At 33.6% G+C, this 23,012-nt stretch overlaps 4 protein-coding genes across 6 annotated transcripts; 3 read left to right on the forward strand and 1 right to left on the reverse strand.

Annotated features, from left to right (window-relative positions):
- The first annotated feature begins 665 nt into the window (after nucleotides 1-665).
- Nucleotides 666-5,665, forward strand: LOC105967296 (folate-sensitive fragile site protein). Its single transcript, XM_088814613.1, has 11 exons — nucleotides 666-809; nucleotides 988-1,055; nucleotides 1,480-1,561; nucleotides 1,901-1,984; nucleotides 2,682-2,721; nucleotides 3,210-3,255; nucleotides 3,750-3,808; nucleotides 4,274-4,341; nucleotides 5,097-5,180; nucleotides 5,266-5,330; nucleotides 5,425-5,665. The coding sequence occupies exons 1-11, from the start codon at nucleotides 754-756 to the stop codon at nucleotides 5,517-5,519; spliced, it is 747 nt and encodes a 248-aa protein (XP_088670739.1). The 5' UTR covers nucleotides 666-753; the 3' UTR covers nucleotides 5,520-5,665.
- Nucleotides 5,666-7,951: 2,286 nt separating this feature from the next.
- Nucleotides 7,952-11,159, forward strand: LOC105967312 (nuclear transcription factor Y subunit A-4). 2 transcript variants are annotated; one of them, XM_012991912.2, is made up of 6 exons: nucleotides 7,952-8,112; nucleotides 8,854-9,048; nucleotides 9,166-9,245; nucleotides 9,361-9,426; nucleotides 9,555-9,722; nucleotides 10,560-11,159. In XM_012991912.2, exons 2-6 carry the CDS (start codon nucleotides 8,904-8,906, stop codon nucleotides 10,788-10,790), a joined length of 690 nt encoding a protein of 229 aa, XP_012847366.2. In that variant the 5' UTR covers nucleotides 7,952-8,112; nucleotides 8,854-8,903; the 3' UTR covers nucleotides 10,791-11,159. The 2 variants fall into 2 exon arrangements, with proteins under 2 accessions (XP_012847366.2, XP_088670052.1); XM_088813926.1 differs by having other exon boundaries at nucleotides 8,854-9,036.
- Nucleotides 11,160-15,142: 3,983 nt separating this feature from the next.
- On the forward strand, nucleotides 15,143-19,456 carry LOC105967298 (polygalacturonase QRT2). The gene is made up of 9 exons (XM_012991899.2): nucleotides 15,143-15,501; nucleotides 15,745-15,876; nucleotides 15,979-16,140; nucleotides 16,270-16,296; nucleotides 16,489-16,696; nucleotides 16,802-16,883; nucleotides 17,393-17,501; nucleotides 17,685-17,801; nucleotides 18,036-19,456. Exons 1-9 carry the CDS (start codon nucleotides 15,295-15,297, stop codon nucleotides 18,267-18,269), a joined length of 1,278 nt encoding a protein of 425 aa, XP_012847353.2. The 5' UTR covers nucleotides 15,143-15,294; the 3' UTR covers nucleotides 18,270-19,456.
- On the reverse strand, nucleotides 18,601-22,708 carry LOC105967309 (40S ribosomal protein S27). Of its 2 annotated transcripts, XR_016029541.1 has the most exons (4): nucleotides 22,400-22,708; nucleotides 21,028-21,371; nucleotides 18,860-20,657; nucleotides 18,601-18,655 (listed from the first exon to the last, which is right to left on the reverse strand). XR_016029541.1 is itself a non-coding variant. In XM_012991910.2 (3 exons), the coding sequence occupies exons 1-3, from the start codon at nucleotides 22,608-22,610 to the stop codon at nucleotides 18,930-18,932; spliced, it is 2,283 nt and encodes a 760-aa protein (XP_012847364.2). In that variant the 5' UTR covers nucleotides 22,611-22,708; the 3' UTR covers nucleotides 18,805-18,929. The 2 variants fall into 2 exon arrangements, 1 of the variants encoding a protein (XP_012847364.2); XM_012991910.2 differs by lacking the exon at nucleotides 18,601-18,655 and having other exon boundaries at nucleotides 18,805-20,657.
- Between the last annotated feature and the right edge of the window lie 304 nt (nucleotides 22,709-23,012).

Here is a 23,012-nt window from a genome sequence, read left to right on the forward strand (position 1 = left end):
GCCGATTAATTATTATATAATTTGGGTTATTCCATAAGACCCAAATCATTATTAATATGCGAATAGCCCATTGATTATTTGCATAAATGGTATATTTGTGATACATCAATCTAATTGCTAAAAAGATGTGAAATAATAGGGGTTGAATTGATGATGCACATTTTATTTCAAATAGATTTTACAATATAATTATACTTGTTCAAGTTGATTTTGTAGTAATACGATCAGCTAAGCCGTATTTGGTCACTCCGTGAGCAACCGTTCATGGCCATTATAATGAAATCTCGTACAAAGGAGATACTGTAATTATATTTACATATGAAAAATTAAGACCTGATGATATAATCTAGGGACTTCCAAAAATAGAACATGTGTTAGAAAAAAAACTTAATCGAACAGATCCAATTGCGACCTAGTTGACTATCCGATTTTATACCGGCCCAATTTCTAAAACATAAACCTTCACTCAAACACAACTTGATTACATTATCTATCAAGTTCAATTCTAATTCTTAAACAAGGCCTCAAATAAATAGACTTTTAATTAAGATATAAGTAATAAAAAAAATGTATGTTCAATCAACTCCCTCCATTGTGGCTGAATTAGAATAAATGATAATGGAAGGACCAACCCAATACTTGAGAAAAGTTTAAGGGCTAAAATGTTAATCACCAGAAAAGTAAAGTAATTGTAAACAATTTCGAAATTCCCAACTCCATTTTAATTTCCGATAAATCAAATTCGCTGAACTCATGGCTTCGTTTGGGTCTTTGAAGCAAGCAATTTTCGATAAGCAAGCAAGAACACAGTATGTAATTTCTCTTATATATATATATATATATATATATATATATATATATATATATATATATATATATATATATATATATATATATATATATATATATATATATATATAATTATTTATGAGGCTGGTTGATTTTCTCAAAATTTTTATTTTTTTCTGACAATTTATGAACAAACAGGCAGTATCAAGATCATATACGAGGCCTAAACGCATACGATCGCCACAAAAGATTTCTGAATGACTATGGTTAGATTCTCTCTTCTTCGATTGTAAGAAATTGGGCGCCAAGTAATTACACACAGATACGTGTTTGTGCGTGTTTTTATGTAGTTCTTAAGTTAATTGGAGTGGGTAAATATCATTTGCTGCTTCTATTGTTTTTCTGTGTGAATCTATTTCTGTTTATTGCTCCGTTTGACTGAATCTGCTGGGTATTTGCTGACTAGGGTTTTGGTGAAATTAATTTATTTATTTTTTACAAATTTATATTCGACATTTTTATTAATTACATGTTCAACATTGCATTTTCTAGTACTTCTCTAATTTCGACTACTGTAGTTGGAAATAATAATAAATAAACTGAACAGAATATGCTTGATGAGTGTGTTTGGTGAATAGTTCATTCCCTTTTGGTGTCGATGCGATTCTCTCATTAGAAATTTGTTTGCAGTTGGTTATTATGGCGGAGAGAAATCTTCTCGAGATGCATTGCCTGTTAAAACTGATCAAGATACTCTTAGAGAAGGATATCGGTAGGTTTACTTCCAGTCCGACTCTATTTGAATTTTTACTTTCGCTTCCGATGGTATCGGTTTACTTTAGTGTGTGTGTGTGTGTGTGTTGTGTGTCTGTGTGTGTGTGTGTGTTACCAGGTATTGTCCTCGATTTGGAAAATGAATAATCTCAACTTTATTGCCTTGCATTTTTTCGTCTCTCAGTCTGGATCTATATTTACAAACATAGATGTATTATATACAATACGATCTCTTGTTTAAAGAAGGCCTGCAGCATATGAGTTAACCACAGTACGATTTATTCACGTTTGATTATTTAATTTGTTTTAATCTTTTGCTCTTGTCATTCGCCAACAGGTTCATAAGGAGTGAGGAAGATGACATGAATCCTTCATGGGAGCAAAGGCTGGTGAAGCGCTACTACGACAAGCTGTTTAAGGAGTATCCTTTTGCAATGTGATCGTTACTGTTACTGCATTTCGGATTTTTCTATTTTCTTTTTCCCTGAATTTGGAATTAATATATATTGACGCTGTTATGAAATAAGTTTTCGATGGATGAGCACTGGGAAAAACTCTTATCATTTGATCCACATTCTTTTATTAACAATACTATTTTTAGCTGCTGCATGTTTTCTATGATTTGTGATACATAGTTGAATTAATTATTAAAATTCTTTGCGCACTCACATAGCCGAAATGGAAAAAATAAAAGTATAGAAAGCCCGTTTTATGAAATTCAGGAGAGATGAACCAAAAAGTAAAGACATGCAACATCGACCTTCATATGTATCTTTTTCAGACATGATTTATGCATATATATTTATCTTGAGAAGATAGTTTTCAGCATATGTAAATACAAAATATTTTCTTATTGCACTTGAGTCGGACATTATGGATGTAAGTGTTTGACATGCAAATTTTTGGAAGGAGATTTATTTAGAGTGTTTTGACTTTGGTCATGAGTATGACAACATACCATTCCTCGTTAAGTGTGATAAGCTAATATTAGGATCTTTGACAACATTACTTTATAAATCGTAAATCGTAATTTATAATGTAATCATTAGCTTAGCTATTGTGCTGGTTTGTAGGAAATAGCTATTCATAATTTTCTTATTTATCTTAACTCTTTGAAGATACTGCATAGCTGACATGTCTCACTACAAAACTGGCAAGGTATGTATGCCTTACAGCCTTAAAATCTTGTAATCACCATTGTACACATTTCACGCGTTATTGTTCAATATTGTATTTTATTTCCCTCTTCAAGTACTTCTGGGTAGACGAGAGTTGAGAGCATCCTATAATGCTCCTTCCTTATAGATTCCAATAAATATGCTTCCGATAGTCAGAGATCAACGAAGAATACCTAAAACGAAAGTCAACATGAAACTTTTGACTTAGGGAATTAAGAACATTTTCCAGATAGAAACTTTAGTTAGAAGTTTAGAGAAACTGACAAAACATTTCTTTCCTTCGACATATTTCTGGTTTCAATTCTTTGGTCTTGAAAATGAACCTAAATCGATGAGTTAGTTTTTGTTGGCTATACAGTCGAGTATGGCTTACATTGTAGGTGATTCTTGTTAATTTTTACTTCTGGTTCATGTTTAATTCTTGTTTACTCTAACCTTTTGCTAACTCGTAGCATCTTCTCTTTTAAGATTGGTCTCAGATGGAGGACTGAGAAGGAAGTAATATCTGGGAAAGGTATAATCCTACTTCAGATACCGTTTTCATCTATATTTTCTTTTCCCTTCGTATTATTAATTTTACTTTAAAAATGTTATCCTATTTAAGTACTTACGAATGATGCTTGTAGCATCTAATCTTACTCCACCCTGTGTTTCGTCGGAAGGAGAGTTCAGGGAAAAGCAAGGAAATCAAGATTTCAACAATCTTCATACGTTTCTGGAGTGCTAAAAGATTTTTAGTATTAGTTTTCACTACTCATAAAATTATTCTTTCTACAAAATTCATTTTGCTTAAAGAGAAAGAAAATAAATCATATTAGATCTTGAAACGAAATAAGAAAGAGTGTTTGTGGTAATGAACCTCTTATTAGCTGTGCATCACAAACTGCCCGAACTAGTTTAGTTTAATCCTTAGATGCTGTTTCAATACTGCTACTGTTTGTTAAGGAACTTTTGTTATTGTTAGCTGCCTTAAGAATTATGCCTGACTGAACACCGCTTGATTGTCAGGACAGTTTGCATGCGGTAATAAACACTGCAACGAAGTCGAGGGTTTGGCAAGCTATGAGGCAAGTCAGAGCCAAGGTTATCTTTGTATGAGTTTTGTTGTTAATGATTGAAAGTAAAACACCTTCTTTTTAAACTTTTTTTACTTCGTATGAATGCAAATTCAGTTTGATGAGTATTTTAAAAGGCATAATGTGTTGGAATGGTTGGTGTTCGTGTGTCTTGGGATGGAGCATAAGGTTTGAATAATTTAATTTAAAATATACAGATTGATATATATGCAATAGAGATATAGTAGGTTCTCGACAAAAGTAGAATTGATATCGAGAAAGAATATTGGTTAAAATTTGAAATCCTGTTGTCACACAATTCAAATATTCTTTTTAATTGGAATTAGTTCGGCTTTATAATGTAGTTTTGTAACTCTTCTTCTGATGACCCGAATTTCTTGTGTTTCTTCTTCTTATGACGAAGTTTGTTTCCTTTTCATTTTTTTATTTATCTCGCTAACAGTTTATTACATTTAGGTAAACTTTTCCTATTTTGAGGCTGGAGAAAACAAACAGGCCCTTGTGAAATTAGTAGCCTGCGAGAGGTAAGTCAATAATGCATTTGTCACTATTCGTCACCTTTTGATATTTCGTAAGTATTTTTGGCCTCGAATTACAATGTACATACTGTTGTAATTTCATCATAGTATACGCAAAATTGTATCCTGGATAATTGTCCAAAAGTTGAACCTAGAGGAATAATTAGCAGAAATTGCTTAAAGTTCCGATCGACAATTATTTTCTGTTAAATTGTGCAAAGTTATATTTTCAATATTGAAATGATTAAGCAGATTAAAATAAGGGTAAATTGCACTTGCCTTGATGTGTCACAAATATTCCTTGAGGTTTAATTTAGATTACAAATCCAACCCACATTTGATAAACGATATTTTTTTAGGCTATACGATACTTTTCTATAGATATACCGAGTTAGTACCATTCTAGCATGTGATACGAACATCAGGAGACGGGACCCGCGCTAGGTCTAAGCTGCTGCTGTTCTTATCGTTGAATTTAATCCATCATATTCAGTGTTGGAGAACGTAACATAAAGTACTAAATAATTAATGAGCTGCATATTGCATTGATAAATTTTATTGTATTTTAATATCAATAAGAAGTTGTCTTTGAGTAGAACTGCCTGTGCAAAATATAATCTAGAATAAGGTTTTATTGGCTGATAAAATAATTTTTCCTGTAATTCTGTGACATCGTTCCATGTGTAATGGTCATTGTAACTTGTGCTCGTGTTTTTTTCTATTTCGTAAAACTTGTGTATTGAAGTTGATTCTTGAAATAGATGTGCAGAGAAGCTATATTATAAGAAACAAAAAGAGAAGGAACAATTGAAACGAAAAGAGGATGAAAAACAACGAAGAAAAAGGTTAGTGAAATTTTGTTTATATTTTAAAGTAGGCTGAATCTCTAGCAATTATTTGCCGGCCGACTAATTAATTTCGTCTTCTCAGGGATAGGTCTGAAAGTGACGATGACACAATTATCGACTATAGTGGAAGCAAAGAGAGGAGAAAGGGTACGGTGCTGCATGATTTTACACATTTGCCCTCTCTTATATAACTTTCTCTTGATGAACGATAATTTAATTTTTTTTGACATGATTATTTCAGGAAAGAAGGGTTCGACTTCAGCCAGTGATTTGAAGCTTGATGACGACGACGATGATGATAACTTTGACGAGTATCTACAGGGAATGTTTCCTTGATGATTATTAAATTGCTGTTATTCGAAAGTTTTTACGTATTACGGTATTTAACGAGGTACTTGGCAGCGTTTACTATCGCACTTTTTTGGTGGTGTATTTTGATTTATGTTATTTCATTTATCTAATTAGAACTTGAATTTCAAGAATGCATACTACACTCGGTGAAATACAACCTTTATTAAATGAATCATATAAATTACAACCTTTATTAAATGAATCATATATTTCAAGAAACTTCTTGCCTATAATTCGAATTAGATAGAAATTTGAAAATGCAATTTATTAATATTATTATTAATTGAATGATAATAATAACAAAGTTTCTTCATTAAAATGCGTGGAGTCGTTTCTTTAAGTAAAACGATGACGTATAACGAAAATAAAAAATGGGTAAATTACAACCACCCACCTCTGAGGTATTGTCAAATTACGAAAAAATTCCTCATGTTTGGATAATTACAACCACCTCCTTCAACTATGAATCTTCTTAGACGTCCATCCTTATGGTGTCAAATTCAACATAATCTTTTAGATTCCGTGAAATGTTCTCTAGTTTGTACTCGTTTTTGTGCAAACATGCAATTTCTGATGCAACACAATCTGATATTTACATACCAAAATGTGGAGCTCGAATGGGATAAAACGGGTACAAATTTTGAGAATATTCCATATAATCTAGAAGATTCCACTAAATTTGACACCGCAAGGATGGACGTGTAAGAAAATTTATAGTTGAGGGGTGGTTGTAAACTTGTAATTACCCGAACAGTATGATTTTTTCGTAATTTGGTCACACCTCTGGGGTGCTTGTAATTAAAAATTGGGGTCTTAAGATATAAGTCCCTGGTGACAAACCGTATTAGAACTAAATGACAAGTCTAATTAAAATTTGTTTCACATCCTTTATTAAATTTATTCCAAAAATGCCCATCTATTTACAAATTCAAAATTACAGTAAATTATAAATATATTATGATGAATTGTGGTATTATTTAACATTTTTTTATTTTGCATCTACCGTTTTTTTAATTTTCGTGGAACACATTTTTTTTCATATTTTTTCATTATATAAAAATCTATTTTTCCCCTTTTCTACATAAAATTAAAAATTATGGTTTTTTTTTTCTTTTTTTTTTTTCATTTTTCGCATTTTTTCAGTATATAAAATCTATTTTTATTCCCCTATTTTTCTAGATAAATTGAAAATTATGATTTAAAAAAAAAATTGCCGTAGACATCTACAGAAATCTGTAGAAACCGTAGTAATCCGTAGTAGACCATAGACATCTTGAAACCCTAACTCATTTCAGAAACCCTAGCCGTCAGACACCATAGACACCCATAGACACTCATAGACATCTGTAGACATCTGAATCGAAAAAACTTGAATTTCCCCCACCAAACCCTAGATCCGCTCCACCACGAAAATCCTAACTCCATCTTTGAACCCTAGCCGCCAACAAACCATGTAGACAACCATAGACACCCACAAAAATCCATAGTCATCCAAAAATAAAACCCTAGATCTACAACCACCATAATCATAGCCGCTAAAAATAAAAATCTAGATTTACAAAACCGTCAACATAGCCGCCACCACCAGCCCCCTTCATAATTGCGACCACCACCACCACCTGTAACCGCCTCCATAACTATCTCCACCGTACCCGCAACCTCCATGGCCGCCGCCATAACAACCCCCACTGAATACGCACCGCCTCTATATACGCACCCCCTCTATAGCCGTCGTCGCCTCTTGTCTCCATAACCCTCCCCTTAACGTCGCCTCCAACGCCACCGCCATAGTTGCGCCATAGCCATCGCGTGAGAAGTGATGGAGAGGGAGATTGACAGAAATTAAAGAGAGACGAGAGAGGGAGAACGTGAGAGATGGAGAGAAAGAAGAGAAAAGGAGAACGTGAGAGACGGAGAACGACCGAGAGGTGGAGAACGAGCGAGAGAGGGAGAACAGGAGAGGGGAAGAACGAGAGAGAAGAGGGAAGAAAATAAGAAAAATAGATCTCGGAGAAAACGTGTAGAATTTATGGATTTATGGATTAATTAAGTTGAGGGTAAATTTGGGATAAAAAAAAGGTAAAGGATGTAGGTCATATTTATTTTGGTAAAAAGGATTTAGTTAAGAAAAAAATATTAGGCTTGTATTCCATATCTAATTATGTTTCCAATTAGGGACCTCTAGCATATTAACCCTTAAAAATTAGATAAAACAGTTGATTTAACACCAAAAGAAAAAAAAAAAAAAAAGGGGAAGTGAGAGATATACATATATTTGGAGGGCATTTTCGACCATTCACATGTGTCCATGGGCAATTAACTAATCAAAGCGTTGATTTTTCTTCCCTCCAGAAACAGAGACAACAAGCTGACAAGGAGAGCCACGTTGGCGTGAAAATTAAAATAATATTTAAAACGTTAAAAAAAAATGATTTCTTTTTCCTCTCACTACATTTCGTATTCTGTAAGTATAGATTATAGATATAGATTATTTGCAGGTGTTTGCTTCATCAGACAAAAATGAGGTGTGTGAGTTGTGAATAGCTTTGGCTCTTCCCTTCATGGCGAAGAACTAAAGGTAATTTCTTCTTCGGATTTTTTTTTATTTGGGTATCTCTGTTCTCCAATTAGGGTTTCTGCGATTTTTTTATTCTGCGCTTAATTTGATTTCTATTGTAATTTGTAGTGTATGTAATTAATTAGGTATTTACTTTGTTATTTACTGTACTATTTGGGGATGATAGAATATATTTGGGGATAATTCTATAGGGCATAATCTTGATACTCACTTCTTAGTTATTTCTTAGTTTGGGTAAATTAATTACGGCCACCCCTGAGGTAAGGTCAAATTATGAAAAAAACCCTCATATTCGGTAATTACAACCACCCTCCTCAACTATGCATCTTCTTATTCGTCCATACTTATGGTATCAAATTCAACAGAATCTTCTAATTTCCGTCGAATGTTCTCTAGTTTGTAATCGTTTTATGCAAAAAAATGCAGTTTCTGATGCACCACAATCTGATATTTACAAGCCAAGAAACACATCTTATGATTATTTTGTTTCAAAATGTGGAGCTCGAAAGGGGTAAAATGGGTACAAATCGGAGAATATTCCACATAATTTAGAAGATTTCAGTGAATTTGACACCGCAAGGGTGTACGTGTAAGAAGATTCACAGTTGAGGGGCGGTTGTAATTATCTTAACATGAGGGAGGGGTGTTTTCGTAATTTGACCTTACCTCAGGGGGTGGCCGTAATTTATCCTATTTTCTCGACTTTGTAACTTCTCTTACATTTTGACTGCTCTGGTACAGATTATGATAATCCCGTTAACTGATTGGGAGAGTACTGTAAAAAAACAACAATGCCGACACTCGTCGAAAGTAAAGATCGACAGCCGTATAATCAACCTTGGTGGCACCAAGAAGATGCTTCGATTAATCCTGCAAATGGATTGACCAATGAAGTGATCTCGAAAGATACAGAAACCAGTGCAGGTCTTCCATCTGGTAGTTTTTGTCGTGTGATTTACAATTTATTGTACTCGTTTTTCAATTATCTGTCGATTGCCAATTTGTTATACTCTTCAATCTATATAATCTACATATAACGTTTTCTATCCTTAGGGGTAAACGAAAGCAATAATGGGAAAGAGCAACAGCTCCTCGACGCGAATTCACAAATGGAACTTGTCGGCCATTCAATCGTAAGACACGTTTTTTTTTTTTTTTTTTTTTCCTTTCTTCGGATTCTTATAAGTGTACCTATATGATATATGTTATAATATTAGATTTCTATTTACTTGTCTGTTTTTTTCGCAGATGCTGACATCGTATCCATATCCGACGGGCCCACAATACGGGGGAATGTTGACTTACGGGGCACCGGTAAGAACAAATAGCAGCGTTAACAACATGCGTGTTTTTATGTATGTATTAATACGATCTTCTCGCATACAATGGATTTTATTTATTTATTTATTATTTCGTGAGAATCGTACTTGGTTTGGTGATAGGTGCATCCTCATTTGCTCGGGTATCTTCCGGGAGCAAGGATGCCTTTGCCTCTTGAAATGGAAGAAGAACCTGTCTACGTGAATGCAAAACAGTACCGCGGGATTTTGAGGCGACGAGAGATACGAGCAAGGGAGGAATTGGAAAAGAAATTGGTCAAGAACAAAAAGGTAATAGAGCGGTTACCCTCGTTTGTTGCTTGCATTGTCCTTAACCTAGGGTTGGAAATTGGAACGTGATTTCCGAATTCCGCCGATATTTTGAAAATTCCCGATTTTGGAACATTATTTTTCATTCTGGATTCCAAAAGTGCTTTTGGAACGGAAGTGGAATACATAGTAGATTCTGATCTCCGATCCCATTTTAATTTTCCAAATTTTGGACTGTTTTATTGAATATTACACTCGTAATATCAATATTATTATCCATTTTGTATGACACCTGATTAAAAGAATGGAATTTCGAATTCGCTATTGGAACAAGTTTTTTCATTCCAGTATCCAAAATCCCGATTTCCGATTTTTCCTATTTTTTTTGGAACATAATCTGAATTAGTTTTCCACTTGAAAGAAAAAAGAAACTGGGTTTTTTTCAACAGTATTAATTCCGATCCGATCCGTGCAATTTCCACCCATATTCTTACCTTTCTATTTTGCACTAAAAAATGCTTATGTTTCTTCCAACATCGATAAATGCAGCCTTATCTTCACGAAAATTCTGAACTTTTTTCTTTTCGAAATTTACACATATAACATCAATATTATTATCCATTTTGTACTACAGATGACTGAAAAAATGGAAATTCCGAATCCCGCTGATTCCGATCCAAAATTCCCGATTTTAGGACAAGTTTTTTCATTATTTCCAGTTTTTTGTTAACAGAACTGTAACTAGTTTTCCACTTTCGAAAAAAAAAATCGCAATTTTTCTTAAAGTGCTAATTCCGATCTGATCCGTCCAATTTTCACCCCTATCCTTACCTTTATCTTTTGCACTAAAAAATGCAGCCTTATCTTCACGAATCTCGGCACAAACATGCAATGAAAAGGGCAAGAGGCACCGGAGGCCGTTTCCTCAACACAAAAAAACTCGATGAAAATGCAAACAATTCCAATTCCGGTGATTCGAGTAGTTCAACCACCAACGGGAACAGCTCATCATCTCGTCAGCAAGCTGACGTGGCAATTTATTACAACAACTGGAACGAGGCCCCTCCACAAGGGCCTTCTTCAGGTTAACGAAGAAAGCTCTTACCCGGTTTTTTTCTTGTGGTGGATGACGAGCCATCACTACCGCCTCTTTTAAATGGAGGTCGATTAGTTGTGCCGGCTCGTTTTTTTTCCTTCGTACATAAAATCGGGGTAAGTTCTTTCTTCCTCTGGCATGTCTTATTTCTTGTCAGGCAATTCATTCTTGGCTTTGGTTTGTATAAGTTGTAACAATAAATTTTCTACAATTGTTTGGCTTTGGCTTTGGTTTAAAACTTTGAATTAGCAAGTTATTGTGGTGGATGTAATATATTAACTTAATAGGGAGTTGTTTGTAATTTTCCTTTTTAAATTCTCTCATCAAATCTAAATTCTTTTAATCTAGTTTATTGTTATTTATTTTTGAATTAATTAATATAACACTTACTCTTAAAACTTTTGAAATTATCTTATCATTTAGAGCTCGTTCGGTTACCACTATCATATCTTATGGTATAAATAATCAGGGGTAACGAATTGACATGATTCATATTTATTCAAATCTGTTACTAAAGTTAAAGTCCGCAGTTAAATATTAATATTTCATTAAATTGGTAGCTATCTTCACGTGAAATTAATTTAGTAGAGAATGACTAAACAAAGAGAAAACTATTATATCAATCAGATTTTACATTTTAATTTTGTTAAATAATTTTTTTCATAGACAAATCATATATAACCAGAATATAATAAATTTAGTCAAAGATATAATATAAACAACCGAACATCTTATTAATTAAATTATTAATTAGTCAATATAGTATTAAGAGGGTGTTTGGCTAAGCTTATTTTAAACAATTGATAAATTTTTAGGTCTGATAAGATGTTTCAAGAGTTGATAAGTTGTTACATCTTATTTTTAGGATTAATTTTTGGAGTGTTTGGATAATGAGCTTATTTCATGTTTTTACTTATTATAAGATCTTAAATAAAAAGGTGAGGTAGAAGTATTTTTTTAAAAAGATCTAATTTGATCTCCAACAGTTTATTTTAAAAAAAAAATAAGATTTTTTTTCAAAAATTTACCAACCACTTCAAAAGATCTTATAAGCTATAAAACATCTTATAAGCTCATTTTTAACATTTTATAAACTTAGCTAAAAAAGTACGGTGGTTCAAAATTGCCACACCTACAAAATGCAAAAAAAATAAATGTGGTGGGTCAAAATTGTATTAATAAAAAATTGGAGGGCTTAAAATTAAATATTAGCCTACTGAACCCCACAAACACAAAACAAAACCCTAATAAAGCAGCCTTCGCCGTACTTCACCCGCTGCCATCGTCTCTCTCTCTCTCTCTCTGGATATCTGCCTTCGTTTTCTTTTTTTCTTTTTTTTTTTTTTTAGTAAAATTCAAAATATATATTTTCGAAATAATTTGTTTGTGAATTAATGAAATGCATTTTGTTTTGCGAATTTAAAAAAAAAGAAGTCCCAGTGATGAAACATTTAGTAATCTGAAAGTGTGCAGAAATTGAGGGCTCCCTGTTTCAAAGCAGGTCGAGTAACCATCTTTTTTTATTGCTATTGCGCTAAGTGGAAATTAGGCTTTTCTGAGGGACCTTTCATTAATTTTTATTAATTGTTAACCTAATTTCAATTTATTCATCTTTTCTTCCCCTCAACACCAAGGTTGGATTTTTATTTTATTTTATTTTATTTTTATTTTTTTTTTTATTTTTTTTTTTATAATTTTTGTTGATTTGTAACTTATCAGAATTGCAACTGACAAATCTGCTATTTTTTTCCTATTGGTATGATTATTGATTAGTCTGAATTGGCATTAGGATTTAGGGGGTGGAAATTTGGAAAGTAAATTTCCAATTTTCGATCCGATTATGAAACGATAATTTTCATTCCGAAATTCGATTTTCAAATTTATTTTGGATTGGAATTGGTTATATGAGATTCCGATTTTCGATCAGATTTTAATTTCCAAAATAATTCCAGAAATTTGAAAATAAAATAAATAAATAACTGAAAAGCGATGCAGCACTAAAAGATTGAAGGGGATAATCTCATAGTTATTGACGCGCTTATTAAGAGAGATTTTGCTTCGTCTTCGTTCGGTGCTTTTATAGAAGAGTGTTTAATTATTGCATCTTCTTTTGATAGGGTTAATTTTCAATTTGTTAAACGATCGGACAACCATCTTGCTCATACGATAGCTAAAGTCGTTTAGCAGTATTTGTAATGAGGGTTCGTCTTCCTCAAATCCTGGCCAATGTGGCCTAATAAGATGTTTGGTTTTCAAAAAAGAAAACATTGGACTTGTCCGATTTACGATTATGGAAACTAATTTTAAAAGCTTATGCAACCAAAACTGAAGTATCAATGTCTGTTTTTCGGTTGAAATTGAATAAATTTCTTATTGAATTGACGTGTGTTTTTTCTTATTATTTGGTATGGTAAAAAATTACATCCACCTTCGTGAGGGTAAAGTCTATTGACGAAAAAATTCCTCATTTTATTAAACTACATTTAGCTCCTTGTAGTTTGTAAATTTCTTACATCCACTCCTCTACAAAAGGGTGTTAATATAAGAAATTTACAAATTGCAGAGGGTGAATATATAATTATGAAAAATGATGGGGTCTTTTCTTAAATAGACCTTACCTCGGTTGTAATTTACCCTATTTGGTATGCATAGTTAAATAATTCATTATGTTGATTAATTTTGACTCTCATTAGAGGTCAAAGCTCATTAAGCCAAACTTTTCATTTTTTTCTAAAATAATTGAAACTCACCCAATTATAAGCCTTTCTTAAGTCTCATTTACTACAATCTTGCCAAAAAGTAAACACATATTCCACTCACTTACCACAAACACTCACCAATTACAACATTATTTTATTTTCTTGAAAAAAATGGTCAGATTGCAAAATACCTAATTTATTGCTAATTTTCGTAACTCGGTTATTCAACCAACCCATCTTAGTTGACACTTGACACCATTTTACGGTTATTTCTATACTACATCCGATGAAGATTACGTCGGGTGAATTTTTACAGTTGATCTACACATACTAATTTGTGTTTGTTTGTGTGTGTGTTTGTGTGTGTATGAATGATAAAGATATACTCAGTGTTTTTCACACGGTGTAGCATAGAATAAACCGTGTATTTACGGAAAACCCCTCATTTTTCATAATTACACCCGCCCTCATGTAATTTGTAGATTTCTTACATTAACATCATTTTTTCTAGAGGGTTGATGTAAAAAATTTACAAACTAAGATGGGATGGATATAATTTCCAAAAAAATGAGGGATATTATGGTCAATAAACTTTACTTCAGGGAGTTGGCTGTAATTACCCTTTTTAATATGGAGGTGATTGTAATTTACCATTTCAAATATGCACAAATAGTGTATGTGTGCCCAATTTCAGTTAATTGTATACTTTCTTGACATGTGATAAAAAAACATTATTGACCAAGAAAAGGTCAACCTAGGCGATATTAGAATTCAACCACATTTGGTAATTTAATGAAGTCAAATAGATACATTCTTTTAGTTTCTACTTGAATTAAACCAAACTACTCGATTTAATTTTTTTGGTTATAAATTAGTTTGAGCTCGAATTTTTAATATAACGAACCGGCCTTGAACATATAATTCCGTTCAGTAAAACAATAAAATTTGGTTCGACTTCGAGTTCAAATAAAGCTCGTCGAGCTTCACTTGGTTGCTTATCAAATTAAGTTCAAACACAACTTTCAAACTTGATAAAAAAAAAAAAAGCGACTATGCATTCGACTTGAATCGACTCATACTGGCGAAATTCTAGAAGTATTTATATATATATATATATATATATATATATATATATATATATATATATATATATATATATATATATATATATATATATATATATATATATGTAAAAATATATATATATTTTTTGAACTCTAGTTTTAAACTACGCAACAAATTTATATACATGAAAAATATTTATTTACGTGAGCGAAAAGCCGAAAACTATAATCTATATGCCGGTGTTAAAAAACTCCTCGTGTCATTAATATATTAGCAAAAAATCTAAAGGATTCATTTCTTTAGCGAACGACTCCCTAAATAACGAGTTTTTAGTGGGGTAGTTTGCTAAAACAATTGAATAATCGGGGCAGTTTTGTAACAATTAAAGTAAACACAGGGGTGTTGAATGCAATAAACCAAAATATGAAAATATTTCCAACTTCTCACACAGATAATGCTGTTATAAAAGTTAGGTAAATGTGTGTAAAAGAAAAATAAAAAAAATCATAATTTATCTTAGTTGAGGTTTGCCTGAAGAAAGAAGTTTGTCAATCTTTTGAATTTCCTAGAGAGAGAAAGTAAATTCATTTAAAAAAAATAGTATTTCCATGTCTGCCACTATAGATACACAGCTCTATATATATACTTGCTGATTATATACAAAATACATAAACCTTCTATCCATTTTCAACAGCTAATTGCAGAAAGAAGAAAATAAAAAATAATTAAAAAAATGAGGCCAACAATTTATTTCGCGACACTTTTCGTATTAATCTTGTTATGTTCTTCTTCGTCCTGTTTCGGCAGAAAGGCGCATTCAAAGGCGAAACATTCTTCCAAAAGTCGCCATGCGAAAAAAACGAACGAGGCTAAGCAAGTACAAGTTTTGAATATCGAAGATTTTGGCGCCAAAGCCGATGGAAAATCCGATAATTTTCAGGTATATAATATATTCTATTAACATATTTATTATATAATTTTCTTGACATGTTATATATTTATAAGCTAAGTTTCTGTTGATCATCGAATAATTTCGTTTATATATTGTTTTCTTGCATTTACGGATAGGTTGTAGTTGAGGTGTAGTTGATTACCATTTAAAAAAAATATTTTCAATCAGTAAGTAAATTATTCGATTTATTTCTAAAGTATATTTTTTCGATAATTATTACATGTTATGCAGGCATTCAAGAAAGCGTGGGAGAAAGCTTGTAATTCTTCGGAATCTACCAAAATTACGGTACCGAAAGACAAGACTTACTATGTTAAACATATCAACTTTACGGGTCCATGCCACTCTGCTATTTCGATCGAGGTAAATTCATTATTATTATTATTATTTTTTTCTTTTTACAGTAATATTCGAAAAAATAAAAATATAAATATTTATTTTTTGTTATTGATTTTAATTTTTCAGATACAAGGGACAATAAAGTCATTTCCACAAATGTATGACCTACCGAGAAGACTTTGGATAAAATTCGAAGATGTAAGAAATATCGATGTTTACGGTGGTGGAACTATTGATGGTAATGGTGAAGTTTGGTGGAAGAATTCTTGCAGGATCAAGAAAACTAAGGTGATATATATCAACAAAATTTGCTAACTGCGTCGTACTTCGTTTTTCGACGTAGTGTAAGTTATCGTTACATTTGCAACGACACTACGCTGACATTTCTTCGTTTCTCTTTTTGTCTCTCTCTTGTAGCCCTGCCAGAGCCAAAGTGCACCAACTGTATGCTCTCTCTCTCTCTCTCTCTCTCTCTCTCTCTCTCTCTCTCTGCTTAATTTTTTTTTCTCTCTCAATCTCTCTCAATATCTCTCTCAATCTCTCTTCAATATCTCTTCTCTCTTTCAATCTCTCTTTGTCTCTCTCAATCTCTCTCTGCTTAATTTTTTCTTTTTTTTTTGGGCACGAACGTAACAGGCGCTAACGTATAAAAATTGCACGAATTTGAGGATGAGGAATCTAAAGCTGATGAATGCACAGCAAATGCACGTAAATTTTCAGGATTGTAACGGTGTCGAGGCTTCGGAACTTTTAGTAGTGGCGCCGGAAGATAGCCCTAACACAGATGGAATTCATGTCACAAGAACATCCAATATCAATATTCTTGATTCTCAAATAAGAACAGGTAATTAATTAATTATTAGCCAAATTTTGATTAGTTACAATAATATAACATGGATAATATTATTTTCAGTACTAATTATTATTATTATTTTTTGGTTTGATTTAGGTGATGACTGTATTTCCATTGTAAATGGATCAAGAAATGTTGAAGTCAGGAACATAGTGTGTGGTCCAGGCCATGGAATCAGGTATATAACACACACACACACACACACACACACTATATATCTAGGGTAAATTACGGCCAACCCCTGAGGTAAGGTTAAATTACGGAAAAGCCTCTTATGTTTGGATAATTACAACCACCCCTTCAACTATGAATCCTCTTACACGTCCACCATTGTGTGTCAAATTTAGTGGAATATTCTCCAGTTTGTACCTGATTTACCCCATTCGAGCTCCACATTTTGTAACAAGATGATCATAAGATGTGTCTCTTGGCTTGTAAATATCAGATTGTGGTGCATTGGAAACTGCATTCTTGCACAAAACGAGTACAAACTAGAGAACATTCCACGGAACCTAGAAGATTCTATTGAATTTGACACCATAAGGGTGATAGTGTAAGAAGATTCATAGTTGAAGGGTGTGATTGTAATTACTCAAACAAGAGGATTTTTTTTTTTTCGTAACTTAAAATTATATGATGGTGTGATTAATATGTAGATAATAATGTTTGAAAAAATTGAAATTGCAGCATTGGGAGTTTAGGAGAAGATAAAACAGAAAATTATGTGACAGATATATTTGTCAAAGGGGCAAAGCTGACAGGAACTACTAATGGACTAAGAATCAAAACTTGGCAGGTAATATTATCGGTAAATAGCACTTCGCCCCCTTGTAGTTTGAATTTTGTGCACGTGACCCCGTTAACCTTTTAATATAAGCACATAATATTACCACTAAACATGAGTCCTTATTTTTTATTTTTTTTATACTTGTTTTCACAATTATATATATTAAAATTAATATATTTTATTTTTTTGCAGGGAGGTAGTGGAATTGCAAGAAACATTGTGTTTGAAGATATACAAATGACTAATGTTTCAAATCCAATTATCATTAATCAATCCTACTGTGACAAAAATAAAAAATGCCAAACAGAGGTATTATTATTATTTTGTTATATATAATCTTATATGGATTTTTTTTTTAATTTATTTTTGCAACAAAATTAATCGGAACCTCGAGATTACGTCCTCTAATTTCACCTAAAAATATCGTAACTCTCGTCCGACATTACAAAACCCTTTAGAGTATTTTACACGTATATTTCGCCACCGTCACTAATTATATTTTTTTTACGACAATCAATTAATTAATTTTTTTTTTATTTGCAGAAATCAGCAGTGCAAGTAGAGAATGTAATATACAGGAATATAAGAGGGACAAGTGCTTCAAAAATGGCTATAAATTTGAAGTGCAGTGACTCAGTTCCATGCAGAAATATTGCTGTGGAAAATGTTTTGTTGACTGCACACACTAAAGGTGAAAAGGTTGAATCTTTCTGCACTAATGTTCTTTCGATGCAGACTGCGAACCCTAATTCAATTCCAATTTGCTCGATCCGCTGACAATATAAAATATTGCAATTTAATTGGTAATTTAATTATTACCATTTTTTTTGTTTTAATTTATAAATAGGGGTTTGATTAGTATTTAATTAATAATAAAAAAAAAATAGATAAAAAAAGAGACAAAGTAAGAGGAGCATTTGTAGATATTTGCTTCCAACTTGTAACTGTTTTAGTCATTGGTGAAAGGAATTGTTAGTGGCAGTACTGTAAATCTTTTGCTTTTGAGGAATGGTAATTATGTAATATTTTATTTTTGTAATAGTATTCATCCAATATGTTAGGACCAATTCAGATTTTTTTTTTTTAAAAGCAAAAGACATCAAGGGCAGAAAGATAAATGCAAATATTTGCTCGGCTTAACCTTGAAATGTACCATTTTGACACTTTGCACCCCCAAAATAATTTTTGGCACTTTGCACCCTCAAAATATGTTTAATCGTTCAAAACAATGGAGATTCATGACGAAAAATAAACAATGGTGCAATTTGAACGACTACAAGATGTTCCGAGAGTGCAAAAGCGCCACAAATTATTTCCGAGGGTGCAAAGTGCCAAAATGGTATATTTCAAGGGTGCAATAGTAAAACATTATTTGCAATAGTGGTTCTGCCTTCATCTACAATATACATCCTAACATAATATTCCTCAAAAACATTATTATATAAGACTCACATTCATTTCTTGGCTGCTTTGAGTAGACAGATTCTGCGATCCACCGTCCAAATCCGACGAGCCTTCATTAGCAGACGAAACTTCCACATCTACCAAAAGATCCGTCTTTTCATTACCATCAGTATTAAAAGCTTTCGTTTCCTCGGTACTGCCATCATCAGTTTTCGATTCTGCTACTCCATCTAACAGTGCTTCAAGGGGGCACTTACCCTCGGTACACACGTCAGAAGTGAATTTCACTTCCAGAATAGGAAACTCAAAGTCCACGACAGAAGAAGAACCGCCACAAGAATCCGAGAGAGAACCTTCTAGAAGAACTTCAGTTGCATCGTCTCGATGTGCTAAAACATGTCCCGAAGCAATTTCCTCATCCTCTATTATTTTCTCTGGATTTGTTTCGTCATTACTTGTGTCCACATTATCCCCTCCAAAATAACCCTCTATTGTATTTACTTCAAAACTTTCATTCAAGTCTCCGATAGCAAAATTTGTGCCACATGTACTCTCGTTTTTTTCAAAATGAGACGAGTCTGCAGAAGTAAATAGACTTTCGCTTTCCTCTGTAGTAAAATCGCTATTTTCGTCCGTCGTAAAATCAGGAGCCTTAACAGTAAGAACCTGGGCATATCGGGGAAGGTCTTTATCGTCATTTTCTGCAGCAGCTAATTCTTGAACTTCGGTTTGACAAGAATCGGAATGTTCGGGATATTGGTTTAGCTCACGTGCTCCACTATTTGAAGTTATTTGATTAGGTTCAGAAGGATTAGTTATAGCAGACGATAGAAGTCCAGTAAGTGCTGCTGCTAAAGCATCGTTAATTGACAAAGTCTTCTTTGGTTCGTTCATTGGTTTCAAATCATCGCATTCTACTTCATCTTCTTCTTCCCCACAAGAAAACTCAGGTGCGCTAACAACAAGTCCAGGGTGAAGATTTGCATCATCGGAAAATTCAGGCGTACTATTACTCGAAGTAATATCCTTCTTTTCAGGTTCTGATGCCCCACAAGGTGGATTATCACTCTGCTCGTTGTGGAATGAGCTCGAGTTCGATTCACTGCACGAGAATTGAGGAGCCGTGAATCTTGTGCAATGTGGCGAACCGAAACACTGAGAATTCTTGGCAAGTTTTTCGAGTTGATCCTCAACTTTTTGAAGCCTTGCATCTATTCTTTCTATGGGCTTCAGCATTTTCTCTTCGAACCTCACAAAAAAATATTCCATTCTGCTCACTCGAGAAATAAGCTGTTCCATAGATGTTTCAAGATTTCCGAGTGGCAAATCATTTGATTTTACTGGCTCGACACATTTCTCTGCCAAAGTGTGTTGCGCAAGTTCTGTCGGATTCACATTTTTCTGAGGAACTTGGTTCGTTTCCGGTCGAACTTCAGGCTCATCAATTTTCTTCGACCCCGTTTCCTTGCTATTATCACCATTAAGCACTTCATTAGAAGCGTGTTTATCTTGAACTCGGGTGGTGCCACCTGATCTTGCTAATTGCAGAAGCGTGGGGACAAACATGGCCATTAGAGAACTCTGAGTCGAGCTCGCTGCCAGGATTGACTCGTTTCCAGAATCAGATGACTCCGCAGGGTCCACAAATACATACACTTCGTCAACGTATACTTGCCCTTTGTCTTGAAGTGACAGAAATCGAATTGTAAGCAAAGAGCACGGATCAGCATCACTTATTTGTGCCGTAGCCTCATAGAGATCCTGCAGATAAGTTTCGTGTTACACGTAAACTGGTTTCCTGAATTAGAATTGAAACTGACAATTTCTTGATTTCTTGATTTCTCCAACAAAGAAACTACCAGGCTTTCACATAATAACAACATGAAACAACCAAGACGTAAACTACTGGATATCAAGCACTAACTGATCGATATAAATTAAAATTCCACACGGGATGAGAAATATAAGACGATCTATCTCATGCGTGAGTAACCGCATCGCTAATGTGATATATCATTAAGTAGTGAAACCCATCTCTTCTTATAAAAGGTTCGACCTTTTTTTTTCTACCCAGGATCAGAATGCAGAGGTTATAAAAGAATATGGATGGGAAGTCGGGAACACTCTATACCTGTACATGTTTCATGCCGCTGTTATAAATCTGTTCTGGCAGAGTATCTTGTTCAACCTCCGGGGATTTAATCTTAACCCAACCATCTTCACTGGTGGCAGGACTTGGCTCGTCGATAACAGCTTCTTCAGTTAGTTCCCCCACTGCACGCTCGCCATGCTTTTCTGCAACTTCTTCGATCCAATTTGTTTGGAGTAAAGTTTCGTCTCTTTCAGCGACACCACACCGAACAGTACAGAGATACTCATTCTTGCTATTAGGAGATTGCGCGTAATAGACTTCATACAAACGAGCAGTGCTGCGAACATAAATCTGGCTGATATCATACTTCTGCTGAAAAGAAACTGCAACAATGGATATTATTAGTCATCAGAAGATGCCACGACAAACTTTACATTTCAATAATTCAGAAGGCGTGCGCTCAAAATTCATGAAGAACTGTGGTTTATAATTTCTGGCACTATCTAAAGATGTTTGAAACGATATATATTTTTGCCAAGTACATGGAAAACAAATATAGACGAAAAACATGCAACCATCATTATATCAAAAGAATGGAATCACAGGTATTTCACATGTCAGAAGTCTCGAATATCACTTCCACTCGTCTCTACTTCGTACCTCCACTAAATGGTTTAATACAAATAACACGAATCGTATTAGTACTACTATTATTTATTTGTAAAGTCATTAGTGTTTCAGTTTTAACACAAATAACACGAATCTTATTTCTTCCTACTATTAATTATAGAATACGAAAAGTAAGAAAACTAAGAATTTGAAATGCTCAAGAATCTTTAACCAGAAAAATGAATTTGAAAATCTCTTTGTTTCACTCCTCCAGATTATTCGGTAGGTTAAAAACATTTACTGTATTACCTCATTATCGATCGGCTTCCTTAATTCTCCCTACTCATTTGAACTTATTGTGATGAAACACGAACACAAATCAAACGGAAAAACCGGCCCTAATCCCGTAAAGCTTACGCAGATTATAAGCCTCCAAATCCGTGAACTAAAATATTTTCGTATTCGAAATAGGGAGAAGAAAAAGATAATTCAAAAAATTGAGGATCCAACTTCTCTCTAAAATAATGCAGCAATCAAATTTCGGCAGCAGAATCAATAGAATTAGCCGAAACATCTGAAATATTTCACCATATACCAATTCAACTAAAACCGCAACATTCATAAAACACTAAGTAACGCGATCAAACCCTCGTAACGAAGAAACCCTAGCAAAACCCTAAATTACAGTTTAAATCAAACAACGCAAACAAAGAAAGAGCACCGCCAATACAAATTACAATATGCTAAATCTTCAGAAACAAAATCAGACAGAAATCTACGCAATCAAAGTAGAAATATTTACTCTTAATTTCACAGGGGCCTGAATCTGGCATAGGGGGCTTCAGAACGATAGGCGATTTCGGAGCCGGGGTTTCCGGGTCGGGTTCAGGGATCGGGTAATCGGACGACTCGACGGCGACGGAAGCTTCGAGAGACCCGTGAGCGACGACCCAATTCGTTTCGGAGCTCCACGGAATCAAACCTTGCGTCGATTGCATCTCTGGTTCTCGCATTTTTTTTTTCTTGAGTGGCTGGGTTTACAATGGAAGTAGCGCAGTTCAAATGCTTTGATCGACGCTTATTACCTACGCCGATGGCCAATTTAATATCTATTTTGGAGTTTTTTTTTTCTTTTTGGTATATTACGGTCTGGCCCCTGATGTAAGGTTAAATTACGAAAAAACCTCTTATGTTTGAGTAATTACGACTGCATATCAACAATGAATTTTTTTTGCACGTCCATTCTTGCAGTGTCAAATTTAATGGAATATTTTAGATTGTGTAGAATATTCTTTAATTTGTACACGTTTTACCTCATTCGAGCTTCACATTTCGAAACAATATGATCATAAGATGTGTCTCTTAACTTGTAAATATCAGATTATGATGCATCGAAAACTGAATTTCGACACAAA

The sequence above is a fragment of the Erythranthe guttata genome, chromosome 14 (assembly GCF_056151865.1).
Source record: "Erythranthe guttata isolate IM_541 chromosome 14, IM_541, whole genome shotgun sequence".
Classification (NCBI taxonomy): domain Eukaryota; kingdom Viridiplantae; phylum Streptophyta; class Magnoliopsida; order Lamiales; family Phrymaceae; genus Erythranthe; species Erythranthe guttata.

Excerpts from the sequence above, each read along its gene's own strand:
- LOC105967296 (XM_088814613.1), top strand. The coding sequence starts at position 754 with ATGGCTTCGTTTGGGTCTTTGAAGCAAGCAATTTTCGATAAGCAAGCA. Across the intron at positions 1,056-1,479 it reads AAGATTTCTGAATGACTATG|TTGGTTATTATGGCGGAGAG; the intron begins GTTAGATTCTCT and ends ATTTGTTTGCAG. Across the intron at positions 1,562-1,900 it reads ACTCTTAGAGAAGGATATCG|GTTCATAAGGAGTGAGGAAG; the intron begins GTAGGTTTACTT and ends ATTCGCCAACAG.
- LOC105967312 (XM_012991912.2), top strand. The coding sequence starts at position 8,904 with ATGCCGACACTCGTCGAAAGTAAAGATCGACAGCCGTATAATCAACCT. Across the intron at positions 9,049-9,165 it reads CAGTGCAGGTCTTCCATCTG|GGGTAAACGAAAGCAATAAT; the intron begins GTAGTTTTTGTC and ends TTCTATCCTTAG. Across the intron at positions 9,723-10,559 it reads AATTGGTCAAGAACAAAAAG|CCTTATCTTCACGAATCTCG; the intron begins GTAATAGAGCGG and ends TAAAAAATGCAG.
- LOC105967298 (XM_012991899.2), top strand. The coding sequence starts at position 15,295 with ATGAGGCCAACAATTTATTTCGCGACACTTTTCGTATTAATCTTGTTA. Across the intron at positions 15,502-15,744 it reads GAAAATCCGATAATTTTCAG|GCATTCAAGAAAGCGTGGGA; the intron begins GTATATAATATA and ends CATGTTATGCAG. Across the intron at positions 17,502-17,684 it reads TAAGAATCAAAACTTGGCAG|GGAGGTAGTGGAATTGCAAG; the intron begins GTAATATTATCG and ends ATTTTTTTGCAG.
- LOC105967309 (XM_012991910.2), bottom strand. The coding sequence starts at position 22,610 with ATGCGAGAACCAGAGATGCAATCGACGCAAGGTTTGATTCCGTGGAGC. Across the intron at positions 21,372-22,399 it reads AGGCCCCTGTGAAATTAAGA|TTTCTTTTCAGCAGAAGTAT; the intron begins GTAAATATTTCT and ends CCATTGTTGCAG. Across the intron at positions 20,658-21,027 it reads GCGGCATGAAACATGTACAG|GATCTCTATGAGGCTACGGC; the intron begins GTATAGAGTGTT and ends ACTTATCTGCAG.